At 40.2% G+C, this 22,835-nt stretch overlaps 1 protein-coding gene across 1 annotated transcript in view; it reads left to right on the forward strand.

The window, feature by feature from the left end:
• Positions 1-295: 295 nt before the first annotated feature.
• sgpp1b (sphingosine-1-phosphate phosphatase 1b) overlaps positions 296-22,835 on the forward strand; it is a 34,938-nt gene continuing 12,398 nt past the window's right edge. The window contains exons 1-2 of the mRNA XM_085342531.1: positions 296-1,413; positions 21,796-21,885. Coding sequence (XP_085198657.1) covers positions 577-1,413; positions 21,796-21,885 — 927 coding nt within the window. The 5' untranslated portion in view covers positions 296-576. The remainder of the gene's footprint in view (positions 1,414-21,795; positions 21,886-22,835) is intronic.

Consider the following 22,835-nt stretch of genomic DNA (forward strand, 5'->3'; position numbering starts at 1 on the left):
ATATCACACTTTTCAGTACACACGTGGCAATTTACACCCGGTAAACGGTCAAATTAAACGGTAAAATTCTAACTGCTCATTGTCAATCAACGTCCTGATTACTGCATCTAAGGCGATCTAAGCGGCTTCCTGTTACTTCAGTGGCTGTGCGACCTCGACTTTGGTCCTAAATCTCTGTACGTTCTGAAGTTGACTGGGGAAAGAATTGTGACATTTCATGCAGCACCTGAAGGCAACGGGGAAGGCGCGTTCCACGGACCTCTCGTGTATCTGACAGTTGCACATAGCGGAACGTTTATCGCATCCAGGCTCAGACAAACGGCAGGAGCCCTCCGGTTCTTTATATCCGATACGGTTCAACTGAAAACGGAATTTCTTATTTTAAAACGACTCAAGTTGTTGTCATATTTTTCTACCGTTTGCAAATGCTTCAAGGGTTCACCTTTGAGTGCCGCTCTGCCATAATGTACGGGTTAGCTCGCTAACGTTAGCCGGGAGCTAGCATCCACAGTTCGGAGAAAGTAACGGAGTACGCGTTTCTTCGGCTACTTCGGAGTCGTCAGAGGGAATTAAAACATGGAGAAAATGAAAGAGCTATGCCACTGCCTCCAGGATCCTCACCTTGTCGCCCGCTTTCAGAACATTTGCGGGGTACGGGGCACGTTTACGACCACCAGCAGCAGCAAGGTAGCGGACCGGGCTCACTCGCACAACAACGGCGCTTGTCATCATCGCGTCGCCGGAGAAAACTTGTCCAATGTGGGAGCTGGGGAAGGAGAGAAAATGCAAACGGCGTCAGCGAAGCTTCGGAGAAGGATTGCGGACTCTAACGTTGCTAAAAATTTTAAAGATGAAGGTGAAACCCCGTCACAGAACGGGACAGCGGTGTCTGCGGCGACCGCCGGGGGAGAGAGGGTTGGTGTGGGCAGCAGCCTCGCGGGACCGGGCGTCCGCAGCGGGTCCGCGCAAGATTTATCCCGGGCAGCCAATTGTGAGGAGAGCCAGGTCGGAGGAGTCTTGGGTCCCCCAGGAAGCAGCAAGGTAAAGCCACTCCGCAAGAATTCTCTAACGGGCGACGGCGGGCAGGAGTTCCTGATCGACAACCGCTTCTTGTACTATCTCTTCACTTTCGGAACCGAGCTGGGAAACGAGACTTTCTACATCACTTTCTTCCCATTCATAACGTGGAACGTGGAAGCCTTCGTCAGCAGGCGACTGATCATGGTGTGGGTCTGGGTCATGTACCTGGGACAGTGTACCAAGGATGTGCTCGGCTGGTCCCGACCGGCCTCACCGCCTGTGGTCAAAGTGGAGGTGTTTTACAACTCCGAGTACAGCATGCCGTCCACGCACGCCATGTCCGGCACAGCCATCCCCTTCGCCCTGTACTTCATGACCTACGGCCGTTGGGAGGTAAAGTCCCTTTTCACACACACAAACTGGATGTCACGCCGTTGGATATAAGAGAAGTTGTTTGGAGCCACTTCCTCTTAATTTCAGTGAAAAAGACGAAGGAAGTTGGCTTTGTCATATTTTATAATATTTTGACAGCATATTTTCCTTATACGCAAGTGAAATCGTTAGGGTTCATTTGAGAGCACAGGAAACGCAGGTGGAGTGACAGAAACTCTGCCACGTGGGTAAAATCGAATCTTCACCCCTCATTTAATGTACTCTGTTGCAACCGTGGAAACTGCACGCACACCAGCTGCAGACACGACTCTTTACAGGCGTAATATATCTAATATTTTATTAAAAGGAGTTTTGTGTCAAAAGAAGATGAAAAAACAATTTCATTTCTGTAGCTTTTGTTAAATTATACAACATATCTGCTTATTACTTGATTACCAACATTTAATTTTTTTAATTATATACATTCAAATTTTTTATATACTGTTTATTAATATATTTTTATTTGCACTACAGTGCAACAGCTTTACTCAAATCTAAACTATTATTAATTACTTGCTTTCCCTCCAGAAACTCCCAGTTCCTCCCACAGTCCAAACACATGCAGGCAGTGGGGTTGTATCTTTTGTCTCTCTGTGTTAGCCCTGTGACAAACTGCCAAACTATCCAGGGTGTACCCTGCCTGTTGCCTCAGCAGGGATCGGATAAACATGGATAAGCAGAAGAAAATGGATTTATGTAGTATTTAAAGCAGCAAAGTGTTTCACAAACTAAGAATTTACAATGAAGACACTGGATCATATCATATTCTAAGTTGTGAGATCATGGCAAAATAGCAGAGCTTCAGATACTCCCGCTGGCATTTTGTTTTTTACCACATACGTACAAATACCGATGTGTATGTAATGAGCCCAAATTTGTGGATTTATTCCATTAGTTGGGTCCAAGTTTAGGAAATAGTGAAAATTGTCCACAGTTAAGTTTAACCTGCAAAACCAGCAATTCAGCTGAAACTGAGACGCAGCATGCTCATATTTTAGCAAATTGTCAATTATAAGATAGGCGTACCCTAAAGTATACAGCGCTTAGTTCCTTTTGACGCGAATGGGCACCATAATTGTCAAAATGGACATAATATTGTACTCCGTAAGAACTAAAACTAGCAGTGGAGCTCATAAACACATCAAGAATATGTTTACTAAAGGTCTAGATCATGAGCGTTGAAAGCCATCTCCCCATAGATTTCTGTTCAATCAGATTTCTTTTTACTACCACAAAGCCCCCACCTGTCTAACACATTGAATGCATGTTGAAGGCACTTTGCCATTAGGGCTGCTCGATTATGGCAAAAATGATAATCACGATTATTTTCACTGAAATTGAGATCACGATTATTTGACGATATTTATTTCGTCCGCCAGAGCTTATATTATTTTTTTACATGCTGTAGTGCCATTTGTGGGAGCATTTCAAGTTGCTATACATCAATACAACTGTTATAGCCCATATTTTAATAATGTGTATGCATTAAGTCCATAGTAACTACATTAATTGCAAAAAAGTGCAATAAACTACAAAAAAATTGAAAATCGTTTTTGTTTTTACATATATTTCTACTTGGAGAAATTTAAGAGGTTTATCCCTCAAAACTTTAAATACAAAAAAGTTGCAAAAAATAGTTTACAACAACAGGAAATTTATTTTGAGTGTCTTCATAGTTTTATTTTTGGAGATACAGCAATTTTTATATACTGCAGGAAAAACAAAAAAACAATCCTATGATGCAAATTTGCAAAGAATGTGCATGTGCATCAAAATAAACTATTTCCAGCAGTGCAATTCGAGTTCTAAGGCCTACAAGTAAAAAACTAAATTTTCCGCAAAAATGACGTCACTTGCGATAGTTCGCGTTGATGTCTTTTTCAATGTGGGAAGTGTTAAGAACAGCTGATCGGATCGGCAAAGCGTGTTTCTGGAATATTATGTTTTTGTTCCTGCAAGCTCTTTTTATGCAATTTTTGCAAAGCTATATGTGGAAGGAAACCGTGACCGAGGACAAGCTGATGGCATAAGAAGTAAGTACAACTCCTCTGGTTTCATATGGAAAAAAATTGATTGTGCTAGCTTAGCGTTCAGGTTCTACAGGGATTTAAAAATAGTTACACAAAACGAGCATGCTGTTCTGACCGGCTTTAAAGGTTTAACAATAACAATGTATTGAATAATGACTTTAAAAAATAATATAAAATAGTGTGCAAATACTGATAACAGTGCAAATGTTTGCAATATAGATTTAGATTAAGATGGCGCCGAGTATGGCAGCCTCGTCGCGAGCTCCCCCAAGCAACGGCTTTCTTCTGTGTTTAATTTTACTTTTCCTTTATTTTTTCACGAGCAGCACTTGTCTCCTTGTGTACGACCGACAAACCTTACTGGACATAAAAGACGGTCTTTCTTATAACTTTCCGGAGTTCAAGTTTTGCAACACGGACGCTCCGTTTGCAGACCCCCCATTCATCTCACCTGAGACGCCTTTGTTCTCTGGCCCTGGAGGCCGCAAACGCCGACGCAGAGGGAGAAGATCTGGCGTTCTGGTTCGACTGAGACGGCGCACTTACAGACCACCGTTACCCAGTTTATTACTGGCTAATATGCAGTCTCTGGAGAACAAGCTGTGCGAGCTTCGGGCACGGATCTCATTCCAGCGAGAGATGCGGGACTGCTGCGTGATCTGCCTCACAGAAACCTGGCTATCGGACAAAGTACCGGACTCCGCAATACAACTGCCGGGGTTCTCTGTGCACCGCGCGGACAGGTCACAGGATCTTACTGGGAAAAGCAGAGGCGGTGGTGTGTGTTTCATGATCAACAACAGCTGGTGTGATTATGCGAACGTGCACCCGGTCAAATCCTTCTGCTCACCGGACCTGGAGTACCTGATGATTAAGTGCCGGCCATTCTGGCTACCGAGGGAATTTACAGCAGTGATTATTACGGCTGTTTACATTCCCCCACAAGCCGACACTGACCGTGCACTCAGGGAACTGTACAGCGCGATCAGCAGCGAGGAAACCGCACACCCAGAGGCAGCGTTTATCACAGCCGGAGACTTTAATAAGGGAAACCTGAAGAAAGTCTCACCAAAACTCCATCAACACATCCTTTTCAACACACGTGGAAACCGGCTACTCGACCACTGTTACACCTCTTTCCGGGATGCGTACAAAGCCCTCCCCCGCGCCCCATTCGGCCAATCAGATCACTGCTCCATCCTGCTCCTGCCCGCCTACAGGCAGAAGCTGAAACAGGAAGCTCCAACCCGGAGGGCGGTGCACTGTTGGACGGACCAATCGGAGTCTGCGCTGCGGGACTGTTTTGATCACGCGGACTGGGAAATGTTTCACGTGGCCGCCAGAGACATTGATGAGTACACAGACTCAGTCTGTGGATTTATCAGGAAATGCGTGGAAGATGTCGTCCCATCCAGAACAGTTAAATCCTTCCCAAATCAAAAACCCTGGATTAACGGAGATGTTCGCGCGGCACTGGCGGCACGGAACACCGCCTTTGCCTCCGCGAACACATCGGACTACAAACACGCACATTACCAACTCCGGAAGACGATCAAAGCAGCCAAACGTGAGTACAGGGACAGGGTGGAGCAACAGTTTGACAACCCTCGGAGTATGTGGCAGGGACTAAACACGATCACAGACTTTAGAGGGAAAACCAGCACACCGCAGACCACGGCCTCTCTGTGTGAGGATCTAAACGTATTCTACGCTAGATTCGACACAGCGAACACCATGAGACCGGACAGTGTGCGCACCGCGGATGACGTCAGTGCGCACACTGTGTCTGGGGAGGATGTGCGGAAGTGCTTCAGGAAGGTGAACGCACGCAAAGCTACTGGTCCGGACGGGATTCCCGGCCGCGTCCTCAGGTCATGCGCGGCTCAGCTGGCTGGAGTGTTCACGCACATCTTCAACCTTTCCCTCTCTCTGTCTGTAGTCCCAGCCTGCTTCAAAATGGCCACCATCGTCCCTGTACCCAAATCCTCCACCATCTCCTCATTGAACGACTGGCGACCTGTAGCCCTGACCCCCATCGTAAGCAAATGCTTCGAGAAGCTGGTCAGGGACTTCATCTGCTCTGCACTACCCGACTCACTGGACCCTCTACAGTTCGCATACCGCCACAACAGGTCCACTGATGATGCCATAGCCCTGACACTACACACTGCCCTGTCACACCTGGAGAAGAGAGACACGTATGTGAGGATGCTGTTTGTAGATTACAGCTCAGCATTCAATACCATCGTTCCCTCGAAGCTGGACAGGAAACTGCAGGATCTAGGACTGAGCAGCTCCCTCTGCAGCTGGATCCTTAGCTTCCTGTCTGACAGACGCCAGGTGGTCAGACTGGGCAGCATCACCTCATCCCCCATCACACTGAACACTGGTGCTCCACAGGGGTGTGTACTGAGCCCTCTCCTGTACTCACTCTACACCTACGACTGCACAGCCACTAACAGCTCCAACATCATTGTGAAGTTTGCGGACGACACTACAGTGGTGGGTCTTATCACCAACAGTGATGAGACAGCTTACAGGGAGGAGGTCAGCGCCCTGACCCACTGGTGTCAAGACAACCATCTCACCCTCAACGTCGCAAAGACAAAGGAGTTGATAGTGGACTTCCGGAGGTGCAGAGAAGTACACACCCCCATCACCATCAACGGCGCTGCTGTGGAGAGAGTGAGCAGCTTCCGGTTCCTTGGCGTACATCTGGCTGAGGATCTTACGTGGTCAGTACACACAAACAAAACAGTGAAGAAGGCGCAGCAGCGCCTCTTCTTTCTCAGGAGACTGAAAAGATTCGGCATGAGCCCCCGCATCCTCAGGACCTTCTATCACTGTGCCATTGAGAGCATCCTCACTGGATGCATCACCACCTGGTATGGCAACAGCACCGCCTACAACTGCAAAGCTCTCCAGCGAGTAGTGCGGTGCTCTGAACGGATAATTGGAGGTGAGCTTCCCTCCCTCCAAGACATCTACAGGAAGCGCTGCCTGAGGAAAGCGGGGAGGATCATCAAGGACTCCAGTCACCCCAGCCATAAACTGTTCAGACTACTTCCATCAGGAAGGAGGTTCTGCAGCATCCGGTCCCGTACCAGCAGACTGAGAGACAGCTTCTTCCATCAGGCCATCAGACTGCTGAACACGTCATAGTCACCTCAGCTTCACTACTGGAACTTCAACATTATGCACTCCACACTGTATATAAATGCCACTTGTTTTGCACATATTCAACTCTGTATATTTTATATATTTTATTATTATTATTATTATTATTATTTTATTTATTTATTTATTTTTTACTATTTAATTTGTAAAAATGTGTATACACACACACACACACACACACACACACACACACACACACACACACACACACACACACACACACGTAGGAAAATATTTAGTGTACACATCCAGAAATGCATACACTATTATATATTGTACATATATTTATTAGTTTCAGGTTGGCCATTCTTGTATTTTGCTCGTTTGTGTTGTTGTGTTTGCACATCTCTGTTGCTTGTGGGGCTCGCACACAAGAATTTCACTCGCATGTGCTGTAGGGCTGCCACAAACGATTATTTTGATAGTCGACTAGTCACCGATTATTTTTGCGATTAGTCGACTAATCAGATCATCATCCATTAGACGTAAAACTACAGCTTATTGCACCAGCAGCATCTGCTCTTATATAACTATCATTAGCTTACAGCTTTAAGCTTTTAAGGTGCTAACTAAAAATAAAGACAAGATGATAGTTTATTGAATTTTAATGAAATTTGCAGATTGTTTCGGTGGAGTTTAATAAACTCCTTGCTATCTAAAATATAACAGGACACCGGAGTATATTCTGGAGCATCTCACACTTCTGATAATCAGCTGTCTGCTTGACGTTTATTCAGCTGTGTAAAAACTATAACTTTAATCTCAGCCAAACCGATTTACTCAGGAACAAATAAAATACTAAAAAAAAAAAAGCCAAACAATAACATTTTAAGTTATCTAAGTGACTCATATATATTTAACCTGAGTAGCGAAAGATGGCGGTGGGTTTGAAAACGATTTGCGGGGAGTCCGGTGTTCTCGCGGCGCTAGTGAGCCTAGCCCCCGGCTCGCTAACGAGCTAGTGGGTAACAGACGTCTCCGAAAACGTCGGAGCGCTTTTGAAAATATGTGGTGTCCTGATAAACTGAGCAGATATTTGAGGTTTACACAGCTACATTCTCGCCTGAAAATATGTTAAATGTTTATTTTGTGACCCAGAAAGAATAATAAGAGTAACATTAAAACTAACTAGCTGCCGCATTGTTGGAAACTGCGCTGGGCCGCGCTATGAATTCTGGGACACAGCTGCTTCTTCTTCTTCTTCTTCTTCTTCTTCTTCTTCGGGGTTTAACGGTAGCTGACATCCTTGTACATGCAATGCTGCCATCTTCTGTTTCAGTCCGTTATTACACTCTTAAATCCTGCCACTTATTCCTGCGTCTTTTGTGATCGTACAAAGTTTCAAACGACGCGTCGACTATTAAATCAGTCGTCGACGATTTTGATAGTCGACGTAATCGTGACTAGTCGACAAATCGTGGCAGCCCTAATGTGCTGTGCCAGTGTGCCTGCACATGTGATGTGACAATAAAAGTGATTTGATTTGATTTGATTTGAATATAAGAAATAAATGAAAAATGTGAACTTTGCAGTGTTGCTCTGTGGTGCAGCTACGACACCATAGCAAAGTTTACACACTGTGTCTACTTGATCCACGTCTGACTCCGCGAACCCATAATGTTTCCACACCACTTAAGTTTTTTTTTTTTACCTCTCTTTTCAACCAACGGCAGTCCACTCCTCTCCAAATAACTTCTGCTTAGCTTTCCGAGCTTCCCTCGGGTCCTCTTAATTGTTGTGACGCGTGTTCGAAATGCAGAGCAGTGCGCTTGATTTGCCACATGGAGCAGCGCGAGAGTAAAGCATGAGGGAGGGGCTAATAATCGGCTCAGTCATTTTTAATGATCGTTGAAAGCCCAGATCGTAATCGTGATTAAAATTCGATTAATTGAGCAGCCCTATTTGCCATTAGCTTCACTTTCTAGACCTGGGAGCTATGTCCTTATTTTATACATGTCTGTAATTTGATGTCAGACCTATGATCCTCCATGTAATCACCTGACCATGCACCCTTTTGCTATTCGCAACCCATTTGACCACGTGGCAGTCTTTTCTACAATGTCACTGAGACTTTGCCCTCTGAAGTCAGTCTTCTGAAGTGCCATCATTAACAATTAATGAGCTGTTGGGTCAGTGGATATAGTGACAGCAGCTGTGGGGTGACTATGGAAGCTGCATGAAGACAAAAGCTGACTCTTGACTGGGTAATTTACTGCATGAAATCATGCTTGCTATAGTTACAGCAAAGACTGAAAGCCTGACTACAATTGACTGCCCTATGGAGGAGAACACTCCAAACACAGCTAAAAAGAAAGCCCAGAAAGCCCATTACCAGTTTTGATGACGTGATATTTGTTAATTTTCTCTGATATTACTCTGCTGGTTGGATAAAATAAGCAGCTAATGTTTTAGAATTGCCCATCTTGGATTTTGGGAAATTCTGTGACTGTTAATAGTCTTTTAACAATTCTGTGACTTTGGAATAATCGTTTTAATACTTAAATGATTATTGCAAAAGTGAGGAAGTTGGCAAAAGGTAACGTGATAATGTAAGTCCCTTGTCAGCAGCATCAGTTATGCAGATCAGTAGTTACACAACTGATGATAATTAGCTGAAAGCCCATATTCAGCTTTCTGTTTTTTGGCATTGTTAAAATTTTAAAAACATTTTAAAATGCTCCAAAATCATTCGAATAACATTAATGCTGAAATTCTGTTTTAACAAGCCATTTCTGTTATTGTTTCCTTCATCTCCTCCTATTCAGCCTGGAGGAACAACACCACATTCTGTCCAGTCTGTAAAAAAACAAAACAAAACCTCAGTCTGTGAGTCCACTTCTGTTGTCTTACTGTGCATCCACACAGTGAGGAACATGCTCGACAAGCTGTGGGACGACTGTTTGATTCATTTAAAAAAAAGAGAAAAGACACTCGACAAGATTTTAGCAGGCATTTTTGTTAGCGACAGAAACTTTTCTAATTTCTACTTTTTTAAACTTTTTTTTATGGTTCTCCGATAAATATGAAAAAGTGTAACCTGAAAGTCAAGTGCAATTACCACTGAGCAATTATCTAATGAGCCGATCAACAAAACAAGACTAAAGAATCCTTTGAACAGCTGATTAATCTCTGAATGATATATCTATAGCTGCTGCTGATTTTCTATAAGTATACTAGTTGTTGTTGTTCTCAAATGATTAACTATTAACATAGGACATAAAGGTGAAATGACAGGATGAAGTACATTTATCTGAAGTGGTTCTTGCTAAAGACATCTGCCTATTCCAGTGAACAGGATATGATAGGTTGATTTGCATAGCCTGCTTTTTGATTACCGAGAGCTGTTTTTTGCTGACAGTGGTTATCTACATGTTACAAAGATGAGCTCTTCTGTTTTATTAATATAAACAAAAATACCAGTGTATATGAAAAACTCTCACCATTAGCTCTGCTGCACACTATATTTACCAAGGTGAAATGACAGGATGAAGTACATTTATCTGAAGTGGTTCTTGCTGATTGCAGGACTGCTTATCTACATTTAACTGCATGTCTAAGGCAGTATTGCTCAAGGGAACTGCTCTGCACGGACTCGTCACTAAATCCTACTCTGGCTATGGTCAGTGAGGATTTTCTTTGTCATATGTGACGCTAAACTGAAAGTTTTGGTTTGGACTGTAGGTTAAAAAATCTGAAGATGTGACCTGAAAAACTTTTTGCTGACATTTTATAGATGAAATAATTGAGAAAATAATCAGCAGCCTAACTGATAATGAAAATAATCATTAACCACAAACCTTGGACAGTATATTCTGTGGTGTGGGTCATTTACAGAGAGAAATGTGAAGATTTGTAAAGTGAAATAGGTGGGATTGGGATTGCTGTCTTTTGAGGTTGAAATCACAGCAGAGTTAGTACACTCAGCCTCTCTGTCTGAGCCGGAGCAGGAGAGCTGGCCCCCTTGACCTTCCAGTGAACAACTGAGATAAGACTGATTTAGTGTCTGGGACTCTGCTTTTATCTTTATTGTCACTACAGCTCTCTTTGTGTTTGACAGCCTAAATTTGAAACGTGTAAGAAGTTTGAAAAACTTCTTTCACACTACACGCTCTGAACAAGCCAAACTCTATTCAGCACCAAACAATACAAACCGCTGACTCGCGTGTGTGCAACACCAGATAAGATGTTGACCTCTGTCTCACTTTTTGAATCAGATTCATGTATTTGTTTTCTCCTCAGTGTTCCCTTAACTGGGGGTTTAAAAGGCCGAACACTGAAATTTTCCAGGCTTGTAAATTTCTGAAAATTATGCAAGCTGGTTCTCAGTTGGTGTATGAAGAAGAATTTTTTCACACTAATGTTTGTGTTGTGTGTCTGGTGTGTGTTACAGAACGTCAAGTGAAGTCCAAAGCTGTCATCTTTTAGATGTTTTGACATCTGGTGGCAACAGCCGTCTGGCCATGTTAGTTTTGCTATTTTAGCCACAAAAAAATCTGGTTACATTTTCAGGCGCTTAATCACACAGCAAGAAAATCTAGCTTAATATAGACAGATCTTGTCATTTTCCAGCTAATCAGCTACTGTAATTTCCCCTGTTGTGTAGTGTGACTTGTGATTCATTAAGAGCATCGGCTTGTCTCTGACGTTTGGTGGTGTCATCACTTTACAGAAATCTGTTTAAAAAGGAAAAAGAAACTATGGAAAATAAGCCCCAAAGGTTTATAGCTTGTTTCTGCAATTCAGAGTTGTTGTTAATACCATTATCCCATGCATCCCTCCAGTTGTTCTTTGCTGCTAGCCTCTCTGTGAAGTTTCCTTCTGCTTCCCTGATCGACTTGTCTGAGCAGAGCAGGAATGTTTGGATTTAGATGGACCGCAGCCATTCAGTCCTCCCATCCCGACACCCTCCTCCTGCTCAGACAGTAACTCGAGTCAGATGTCGGGCTATGGAAGATACTGTAGATTAAAGTTGAAGGAGTTGATGAAGAAATGGACAGAAGCAGTTTGAGAAGAGAAGAGAATGAGGTTGAGCCGAGGAAGAAGAGAAAAGATTAGCTAGTGAATGAGAGGAGATTAAGTAAAATTAGACTAGAGGGCACGAAACAGAGAAAGACCTGAAGTGTTTAGAGACACGGAGAGGGGATTAATACAGTAAAGTGCAAGGAGGAGGATGACTGAAGGGTATATAGAAGGCTAAAGAGGGAAACAAAGTAGTTTGATGGTGGAATTTGTAATAGGCTATAATATTAGCCGTGGAAAAAGAGTGCTGCATATACTACAGAAGTTAGTGAATGGCTGTTAGCAAGTTTTGTGATGTTGTCCAGTTGATTCAGAACACAAACAACAGGCTTTGTGTGAGACTTCCGTCTTCAAGCAGGAACATAAGGTGGGAGCATTGCAGCTTTTCCTGCCAGCATGAATGAGTTTAACAGTATAGCATTTCCTAACTGCAGCTTGAGCTTTACAAGCTGTTTTGCACTTTTTGGAAAATGACAGGAAGTCAGGGAATAAACAAATCAAACAAGGAATGCTATTCACCAAATGAAATTAATAAACTGTATCAATGATCTTTTTGAAAATTATTATTTTTTTATAATAATGTTTTTATTATAAAATAATACATTTATTTATTTATTAAAAGTATTTATTATTTTATTATGATCACCAGGTTTGAACTATAATTGTTTAAACTTGGTGTAAGAATTGATACTGGGCTCACTGGCCACGTAAATATATTATGATATGATTGATAGTGCTGATTCATCGATTGTGGGGCCTTCTGTGTGGCACAAACGAAAACAAAACAGCACTACTCCTGATGAGAGGAAGAAGAAACGCATGAAGAGAAAGACTTGTAGGCTTTTTCAACTGGGACACATAACATAAACATATTTGTCCCTTGTGTTTTTCTACTACTTTCACTTACATCAATTCCTGATAGTTTCTGCAATCTCTCCAGTAGTTTTCTGACATTTGTGAGTCTTTATATTGATGCTGTCATTATGACTCCTTATAATGACACAATCCTTCTTATCAGTTGAAGCACTCTCGACTGTTCTCTAAACCCAAGCGGCGGTTGATGTCTGCAGATCACACCAGGCCATCTGGCACCAACAACTATGCCATTGTTCAAAATCACTTAAATCACCTTTCTTGTGTGTGAATGTGTGTGAATTCAATTCAATTCAATTTTATTTATATAGCGCCAAATCACAACAAAAGTCGCCTCAAGGCGCTTAATAGATACAGAGAAAAACCCAACAATCATATGACCCCCTATGAGCAAGCACTTTGGCGACAGTGGGAAGGAAAAACTCCCTTTTAACAGGAAGAAACCTCCGGCAGAACCAGGCTCAGGGAGGGGCGGCCATCTGCTGCGAATGGGTGGATGACTGGATATGTAAAGCACTTTGGGGTCCTTAGGGACTAGTAAAGCGCTATATAAATACAGGCCATTTCTTCCCCCTTCTGATCAGGTTCAGCAGGTTGTCTTGACCATGTTTGTGTTCCTAGATGCAGTGAGTTGTAGAAATGTGATTGGCTAATTTGATTTTTGCATTTAAAAATCAGCTGAACAGGTGTGTGGAACAAAGTGTCCAGTGAGACTATAAATGTAAGTTGGAAGTCTTCAGGCTTTAGATGATGCTTAGTTGCCCAATGTAGTTGATTAAACTGTAATTATGTTGGTAAACGGCTGATAAATTGATGAAATATTCTTTTCTTTTACTCTGATGAGAACGCATAACTTTAAAATGCAGAAGGGCCTTTTCACTAGTTTTAGTGTTTTTTATGAAATGAATAATGGAGTAAAGGAGAGAATCATTTTATAGATGAAAGAGTTTATGATTTAGTGAATTGGAAGATTGACTGATAACAAAAGTGAGGAGTGCCTGTAACTGTTTCTTTGTTTATTACTGTTTAATGTTTTCCCTATCAGTGAGTCTGTCCATTTTTTTTATTGTTTATGCTTATACAAAGGTGTGGCCGAGCCTTTTCCAGCTTGTAGGTCTTTCTCTCCAATATTAACCTGAACCCTGCGCTTCGACATTGTCCATCTCTGAAATGTTATTTGGATCGTATTCAACCCAAAAGTGCGTTACCCAAAGGTATGGTTTTCAGAGTATCTAGCAACTACTTGAGTATAAGTGCCTTTACTGACTGACATCACCTCAGAAATGTGTCATGTAAATATGTTAAATAGATGCTCCTAAATCAGGTAATCAGTTGAGCGTGGACTATGTCTGATATGTCAGAAATGAAAAGGGAGCAACTAAAACAATAGTTTCTTTCAAAAGATTCCAAATCTCCTTTAACAGATCAGCAGCTCACATTGTTAAAGCCTTTGTTTTTCTGGTTGACACTTTGAACTGCAAATGTTTCAAGCTGCAGTTTCTAGCAACCACACGAAACACTATAAATCGTATTATCACTAATCAGGTCAGGGCTGTCCTACAGTGCGGTGTTATAGTTCAAACATGAGAATGTCATTCACAACTTTGGTTTGTGCATAGCCTCCACTCAGTTCAGTTTACATCTTGGCACTATTCTAAGTCAAACACAGCACACCTTGGGAACTGTGTGTTTTGGATGTGTGTGTGTGTGTGTGTGTGTGTGTAGACCTATATATTTACAGTATATGTCATGTGGGAGAATACTGAGAAAACTCAGCACTGAGGCTCAGCAAGCAGTGTGCAGGGAACCACAACCCACAGAAGAAAGCTCACCATGTCCATAAAGCTTTACATGAGGCAACCGCCACACCACTGCTGTGGTCACAGACACGAGGCCAGAGTGGATATGCAGACATGAACCAGAGACACGTTTTGTGTTTACGGGCAGCCAGAGAACGGTGTTTGATGGTGTCCTCACAGCCCCCGCCCCCCTCATGAAGTTCAGCTGATTTTTCTCAGTCTCAGTGTCAATCTGTGTGTCAGGCTCCTGCATCTGACTTGGCTTCACAGCTAATCCACACACATAAAGGCGCTTTATTTTTCAACCAGAACCTCCCTCTCCGCTGACCCCATTCTTGAAAAAGGTCTTAGAGTTTATAATTGAAAACTCACTGGTTAAAAAGACACCTGTAGAAGAGTCTCGCGGGAGTCTTGCTAAATGTAGGATATGCTTTAAAGAGTCGCCTTTCTGGTGCAATATTGTACTTTGTCCTCAAGAAAGATGCCTACTGCTCACTCTGAATGTGGATGGCTAAAATATAATTCCAGTGTCTGTTAGGCAGGTGTTTGGTGTTTTTGATATGTTTATAATGTATAATGTTCTGCATCCTAATGTAGCATGTTGACAATTATGGATCTACTGATGTAGTATTTCTCAAGTCAGAACTGGACTAATATCCATCCAAATACTGGATTAGTAGATTGGCATTAGTCCAGCTCTGATTTGAAGCTGGATGAGATATTGTCACCAATGTTGCCACCTATGGCTATTCAGTTCAGTTACATTTTGCTTACTGCATAGAGTATCAGCAGCAGTGCACCGTTAACACTAAAGAAAACAGTGTTTGGAAACCAGAACACATCCAAAATTATTGTGACAGTGTGCAATGAACTTGAGTCTTGTTGCCATTTAAATATTTGCTTTAAAGATGGGAACCAGATCTGTAGACAGTCAAAGTCAGTTCTTTGCAGCTTTGGTGCATGAAGGAGCAGTAAGAATCTACTGTCAGTTTATGATCGAATCAGTTGAAGTTAATACTACAATTAAGTGTGATAAATAGGCAAAAACCACAAAGCTGTTGCAAATCAATTGCTGTTTACATACAGATAATTTACATTAAAATACTTTCAGTCAAATAAGAACCTCATAGAGCTGAAACAGAAATTGCTCCATAAATACTGACGTAATTGATTTAAGTCCAAAATGACAGTTGCTTGGAAATCTTGTTTATATATAGGAATGTAACCAGAGTACAACCAGATGGCAGCCTTGTTAAGTCGAGTCCCCTATTGCAGAGAGACCCATTGCAGATGAGCTGCGCTCATCAATCACCCAGACTGACTCACATTAATTGCAGTTGCATTAGTTGGCAATATGTCTGTGTTTATAAATTGAATTTGGACACAGGTTGTGTCCAACCTAGTAGCTTGTCCAAGTGCCTTGAGTTCAGAAGTGTTTGAGGGTGTTACATGCTCAACCTCTGGGAAACCACTTGGTCACTGCAACTATTTGCTGTCAGTCGCTGAATGCAAAGGAATTCAGTGCAATCACCGGGCAACCACTGATGTTTCCTGGTCACAAGGAGGTTCCCATTTTTATCTACCGTGACTGAGGAAACTAAGAGCAATGATTTAGATGCTAGTGAAGTTCACTGCATAACAAAAATAAGTCCTGCTTGGTTTCCACAAATGTCATAAGTGTGAGTAGAAGGTTTGCTTTAGTGTGCCATTTGGTTCATTTTAAACCCACTGATCTCTAGTGTGCAGGGTTAGCCTTTAAGTTTAGTTAGTATACTGTTGTCATGAAAAATAATCAAAAACACAGTAACTTGTGCCCTCTGACAGCCTACGTGGAAATTAAAAACCCCACTAAAGATAGGGATGAACCGCAATTATATACACAAATATATGCATATGATACTTTGCAGTAGGGCTGCCACGATTAGTCGACTAGTCACGATTATGTCGACTATTAAAATCGTCGACGACTAATTTAATAGTCGACGCATCGTTTGAAGCTTTGTAAGATCACAAAGGACGCAGGAATGAGTAGTAGGATTTAAGAGTGTAATAACGGACTGAAACAGAAGATGGCAGCACTGCATGTACAAGGATGCCAGCTGCCGTTAAACCCCGAAGAAGAAGAAGCTGTGTCCCAGAATTCATAGCGCAGCCCAGCGCAGTTGTCAACAATGGCGGCAGCTAGTTTGATTGATTGATTGATTGGTAATTTATTTCAACATGTGAACAATATACAAGTACATTTAGAAAAGAAATGAGAGAAAAAAAAATATACTATACAAATTACATACAAAAAAACATTCTGATTAATTTACATGTTGAAAGGGAGTGGGAAGAAGTATACACTTATTTAATCCCACCCCTGTCCCATAAATTATCAGTGAATATTTAGTCAGCTTCCTTACTGATATAATTTGTAATAAAAATAGTGAACAGATTTCTGATATACTATATACTATAATATCACATCATGAATTTTTTGTTTGTTTGTTTTTAAATAGAGACATTCACTTAATTTAAATATTTTCCTTTTCTTTATAGATCGAGAAGATCATATTTTTATAACTCTTTTTGAACAGTTTTATGTTTGGACATTGCTTTAATTCCATATTCAGTTTGTTCCATAGTTTCACTCCTTGAACAGAAACACAAAAGCCTTTTCTTGTAGTACGTACCTTCATTGTTTTGAAGTTACAAAAACCCCTTAAATTATAACTTCCTTCTTTCAAAAAAAACATACTCTGAATATTACCTGGCAGTTCTTTATTTTTTGCTTTGAATAGAATTTGTGCTGTTTGGAATTTCACTATATCGTCAATTTTCAATATTTCAGACTGCAAAAATAGTGAGTTTGTATGTTCCCTATAACCTGCATTGTGGATGATTCGAATTGCTTTCTTTTGAAGAGTAAAAAGTGAATGTAATGTGGTTTTATAGTTATTGCCCCAGACCTCTGCACAATAGCTTAAGTATGGTGAAACCAGTGAACAGTAGAGAATATGAAGTGATGTTCTGTCGAATACCTGTTTTGCCTTGTTTAGTACTGCAATGCTTCGTGATACTTTGGAATGAATATATCTTACGTGAGCTCTCCAGTTAAGTTTTTCATCTATTATTACCCCCAGAAATTTATTTTCACTGACTCTTTCAATATCAACACCATTTATTTGAATCTTTGCATTTGTATTTAAACTACTATTTCCAAATAACATAAGTTTAGATTTATTCAAATTTAATGATAATTTGTTTTTATCAAGCCAGAACTTCACTTTACTTATTTCATTAGTCATATCCTCCAATAAATTCTGCAGATCATCACCAGAGCAAAAAATGTTTGTATCGTCAGCAAAGAGAACCATTTTTAATACTTTGGACACTTTACAGATGTCGTTAATGTACAAGTTGAAGAATTTTGGACCCAAAACTGACCCTTGGGGTACACCACAAGCAATGTCCATACATAAGGAGCAACCACCATTTATTTTCACAAACTGCTTTCTGTCACTTAAATAACTCCGGACCCAATCTAAAACTACCCCTCTGACACCATAACGTTCCAGTTTTCTTATTAATATATCATGATCTATAGTGTCAAATGCCTTTGTCAAGTCTATGAATAACCCAGCCACATATTGCTTTTTGTCTATGGAATTTGTGATGTATTCTATTGAATCTAATAGTGCCGATGATGTTGATCTGCTTGATCTGAATCCGTACTGACTCTCAGTGAGTAGTTTATGTTTATCTATAAATTTTTCCAGTCTGTTTTTAAACAGTTTTTCAAGAACTTTTGAGAATTGAGGTAGTAAAGAGACAGTCCTGTAGTTTGTGAAATGGTGTTTGTTTCCAGATTTGTATAGAGGTATAACTTTTGCTATTTTCATTCTGTCTGGAAATCGACCAGTTTGAAATGATAAATTACAGATGTATGTAAATGGTTTTATAATAGCCTCAATGACTCTTTTAACCACTATCATATCAATATCATTACAATCCAAAGATTTGTGATTTTTACATTTTTTGACAATTTCAAGAACTTCATTTTCATCAACGGCTGTGAGAAACATAGAATATGGATTTCTGTCAATCAGTGTATCGGGTTTTTCCTGTGCTTTCCCAGGATGAGTGATTGTTCTTGCTAAATTTGGTCCAGCAGTTACAAAGAATTCATTGAGACTATTTGCCACAACATCCATATTGTATTCTTCATGGTCATTACAAATGAAATACTTGGGATAGTTCTTTTGTCCAGTCCCACATTTTATAACACTGTTCAGGATTTCCCATAATCTTTTATTATTATTTCTATTTATATCTAATTGCTTCTTATAGTATTCCTTTTTACTAAATCTAAGTATATTAGTTAACCTATTTTTATATCTTTTGTATCTGATTTCAGCATCTTTAGTTCTCGTTCTTAAGAACTCTCTGTATAGAGCATTTTTCTTTATACATGCATTTTGCAGACCTTTTGTTATCCATGGACAGTCCATATATTTCTGTTTCCTACTATATTGCTTTATTGGACAGTTGGTATTGTACAGTAATGTAAATATTCTAAGGAATTTATTATAAGCACTATTAACGTCCTGTTCCTGATATACTTCACCCCAGTTTTCCTTCAATAAATCTTTTTTAAATGCATTCATTCTTTCTTCTGTTCTTACTCGTCTGTACTCTTTTTTACTGTCCATTTTATTGATCTTGTAATTCCTATCATAGATTGTAAAAATTGGAAGATGGTCACTTATGTCGTTAATCAGGAGTCCACTTACAGTCTTATTTTCAATGTCATTTGCAAAAATGTTGTCTATGAGAGTTGCACAATGTGATGTAAGTTAGTTTTAACTTTACTCTTATTATTCTTTCTGGGTCACAAAATAAACATTTAACATATTTTCAGGCGAGAATGTAGCTGTGTAAACCTCAAATATCTGCTCAGTTTATCAAGACACCACGTATTTTCAAAAGCGCTCCGACGTTTTCGGAGACGTCTGTTACCCACTAGCTCGTTAGCTAGGCGGGGGCAAGGCTAACTAGAGCCGTGAGAACACCGGACTCCCGGCAAATCGTTTTCAAACCCACCGCCGTCTTTCGCTAGTCAGGTTAAACATATATATAAGTCACTTAGATAACTTAAAAATGTTATTGTTTGGCTTTCTTTAGTATTTTATTTGTTCCTGAGTAAATCGGTTTGGCTGAGATTAAAGTTATAGTTTTTGCACAGCTAAAACTGTCAAGCAGACAGCTGATTATCAGAAGTGTGAGACGCTGGAGAATATACTCCGGTGTCCTGTTATATTTTAGAAAGCAAGGAGTTTATTAAACTTCACCGAAACAATCTGCAAATTTCATTAAAAATTAATAAACTACCATCTTGTCTTTATTTTTAGTTAGCACAAACACTTCAAGCTGTAAGCTAATGATAGTTATATAAGACCAGATGCTGCTGGTGCAATAAGCTGTACGCTGTACCTCCAATGGATGATGATCTGATTAGTCGACTAATCGCAAAAATAATCGGTGACTAGTCGACTATCAAAATAATCGTTTGTGGCAGCCCTACTTTGCAGTGAGAGCATACGTTTGAATAAAGGTGCTGCTGTGGTTAGCTGTGGTTTGTCTGCAGTAGCTACATTTTTAGGAACAAATCATATCTTTTATTACAAAAACAGTTGGTTCCATAAATTTTAAATGGAGAAAGTTGGAGTAAAATGTACTTTTACTATCAGTCTCTGTTACGTGCCATGACCCAGAATTTCACACTGGTGCCAGTCATTAAAAAAAAAAAGCCCAAGAAATGCAACAAAACCCTGATAAAAGCTCTTTCAGGTTTGTTAGAATGTGTTTAAGCCAGCTGTCTCATAGCTGTATATTTAGTAAGGTTTCTGCCTCATCTGCAGTGAGCAACTGTTTGCAGTATCACAGGATTATTCACTGGAAATTGGTGTCAAGTGTGTCACCCCATAAATCAGTATCTTATCTCTGTTTAATCAGCCTTCACCAAGCACCATCAGGTAGCTCTCATGATTCATTTTCCCCTGAAGGCCACAGTGCTGGGAGATGCTGTGATGTTGTGGGATTAGTACTGTAATTCTGTTCTGAGAGAGGAAATATGAGCCATCTGAACTCAGAGTATCCACAGCAAGCAACGCAAAAGGTTTTTAGCAAGTGTGCAAACCTCAGCAGCTCACTGTATCCTCTGCCTTCTCTTCCAGTCAAACTGTCACTCATTGTGTCTTTTCTCAGTCTTTCTGCATGCTGAATCTGTGGATGCTCTGATCCAGTTAGGCTTCGGGTAACTTCTAATACCAAATACTGACCCAAAACCAGCATCAAATGAAAAAGCTGGATGCCTCACTGCGAGGAAAGACTTGTAATCATTCTTTTCTCTGCAAGGTACCATAAGGCCCAACTTAAACAGTGCTTTCCTAACTTTGTATTACAAATAAGTACATACTGGAATATAAATGTACTGAATTGGTATTTATTAGTAAATTAATAGAAATTTAGTGATGTACATAGAACTGCACCTACAAACATAACTTCCGGAAATTAAAATTAGCAAGCGATACCTCAATGCTGATTCAGGTGGAACAACAGAAAACAGCCCTTTGACTTTGGACATAATTACATCTTTATGGTAGGCAACCAAGATTGTACCATAAACTTCGTTGACATTCAAATTGCTTAAACATAAATATATATCTATATATATATTTTTTAAATGTCCGATAGATACTTTAGCTAGTTGGTAGTTGCCATTAGGTATTTTTTTTCTTTTCCTTTTTTCAAATCCTATTCATCTGTATTCAAATTTCTATGTGTTTCTTTTATATTTTATGCCTTACATAAGGCTGTTATTTTGTGTTGTTCAAAGGTGTTATACAAGTAAACACGCCTTGGCTCCCTCCTCTCAATGCTGCAGGCCAGGAGCATCTGATAAGGAAGTGGCAAAATTACTGAAACATTTATGAGGACATTTGAGTCTGGTACACATTAGCAGATAATCATATCCACTACATCACAGAAACATTTTAAGGCTCATTATAAGCTGCAAACTGAACAAGTTCTGGATGAAATTCTGCTCCCACGACATGAGTTCTTTTGTTGACATGCAAATACAGAACAATAAACACAAATTTGATAGGTTAGCTTTGATACAGTGACTCACTGACAGATACAGTAGTGCACTTTTTGATGTAAAGCAAAGCATGCTCACGCAGTGCAGTTCAGAATACACTTTGTTTTTTTTATTTGTATTTTGCACTACATGCCTTAAACATTGTGTCATGCATAATTAGTTGTTATTGTAAAGTAAAAATATTAAACATGTATATGTATGTATATGTGAAGATTTATTTGCTTCTGTGTTTCACCATCATAAATTCAGTTTTTTTAGGCTTTTTAGATGTCTTTAAACTTTTTTCCTTTCACCTCCACAGTACCCATCCACACTGGGATTCATCTTGGCTCTCTGCTGGTGTCTGCTGGTTTGTTCCAGCCGAATCTACATGGGAATGCATTCGGTGCTGGTGAGTGTGATCGATCTCTTACACACACACAAACACAGACTTGTAGTCTTGCCAAACGAAGGACATGTTTAATATCATCTTGTGTTTTTAAACATCATAGCAGGTCTGTTGGACGAACAGCAACAGTAGTGATTTGTACCAGTGTGTGGGCACGTAGTTAAGGTTAACTGTTAACTGTGAGAAGTCGTCATCTCAGGGCATGCTTGCAGAGTAATGCAAATGTATGGTTATGAGGAGTATAATGAAGGAGTAAGTAAGTAACTAAGAGGAGTAAATAAGTAAAGTAATACATTATTTTTTGAAGAAGTAATGAGTTCTTACCTTTTAGAGTAAGAACTCCAGCACTTTCTGTCTTACGTTTTTGGTGCTGTTTACCAAGCTAAAGTAGTTTGGTGTCAATTCGTTTTTAATATAAGAACCTGTGAAGGGTAGGCCTTTCACACAGCAATATTGTTTAACTTTTACTACCAACAATCTGACCTTTCTTCAAAGGGTCAACCCTCTCTCAGACAGCTGTCCATAGTTGTGATATGCTAACGTCATTTACCAGAGGATCTTTATTGAGAAAGAAAATGTATTTCAACACTTTTTAAAGGCTGTTGTAGTTTTTGGCTTTGGATGCATTTATTTGTTTATATTTTATATGTTTGTACAGTGATCACTAGTCTGACAGCACCACAGACCATTTACCGGTTCAGCAATTCAGCAACGGCTGGCAAATAATTGACTGTGTTATTGCTCCTTTGGGATAGTAGTGTATGACGCACTCCCATTTGGCAATAAAAACAAAGAAGAATATGTTTTTAAGACAAGAAAGATATGTGTAATTGTTTTATTTTTTTAATAAGTTACCATTTAACAAGTTGTCTGTTCTAGTTCACTTTTAGTTGTCATTGTGTAATAGTGGTTGTTCAAGTCTCTGTGCACTTTAACAAAAAGGTATGCTGTTT

The sequence above is a fragment of the Diplotaxodon limnothrissa genome, linkage group LG19 (assembly GCF_057381915.1).
Source record: "Diplotaxodon limnothrissa isolate DT_005_m linkage group LG19, D_limnothrissa_male_GT1.1, whole genome shotgun sequence".
NCBI lineage: Eukaryota > Metazoa > Chordata > Actinopteri > Cichliformes > Cichlidae > Diplotaxodon > Diplotaxodon limnothrissa.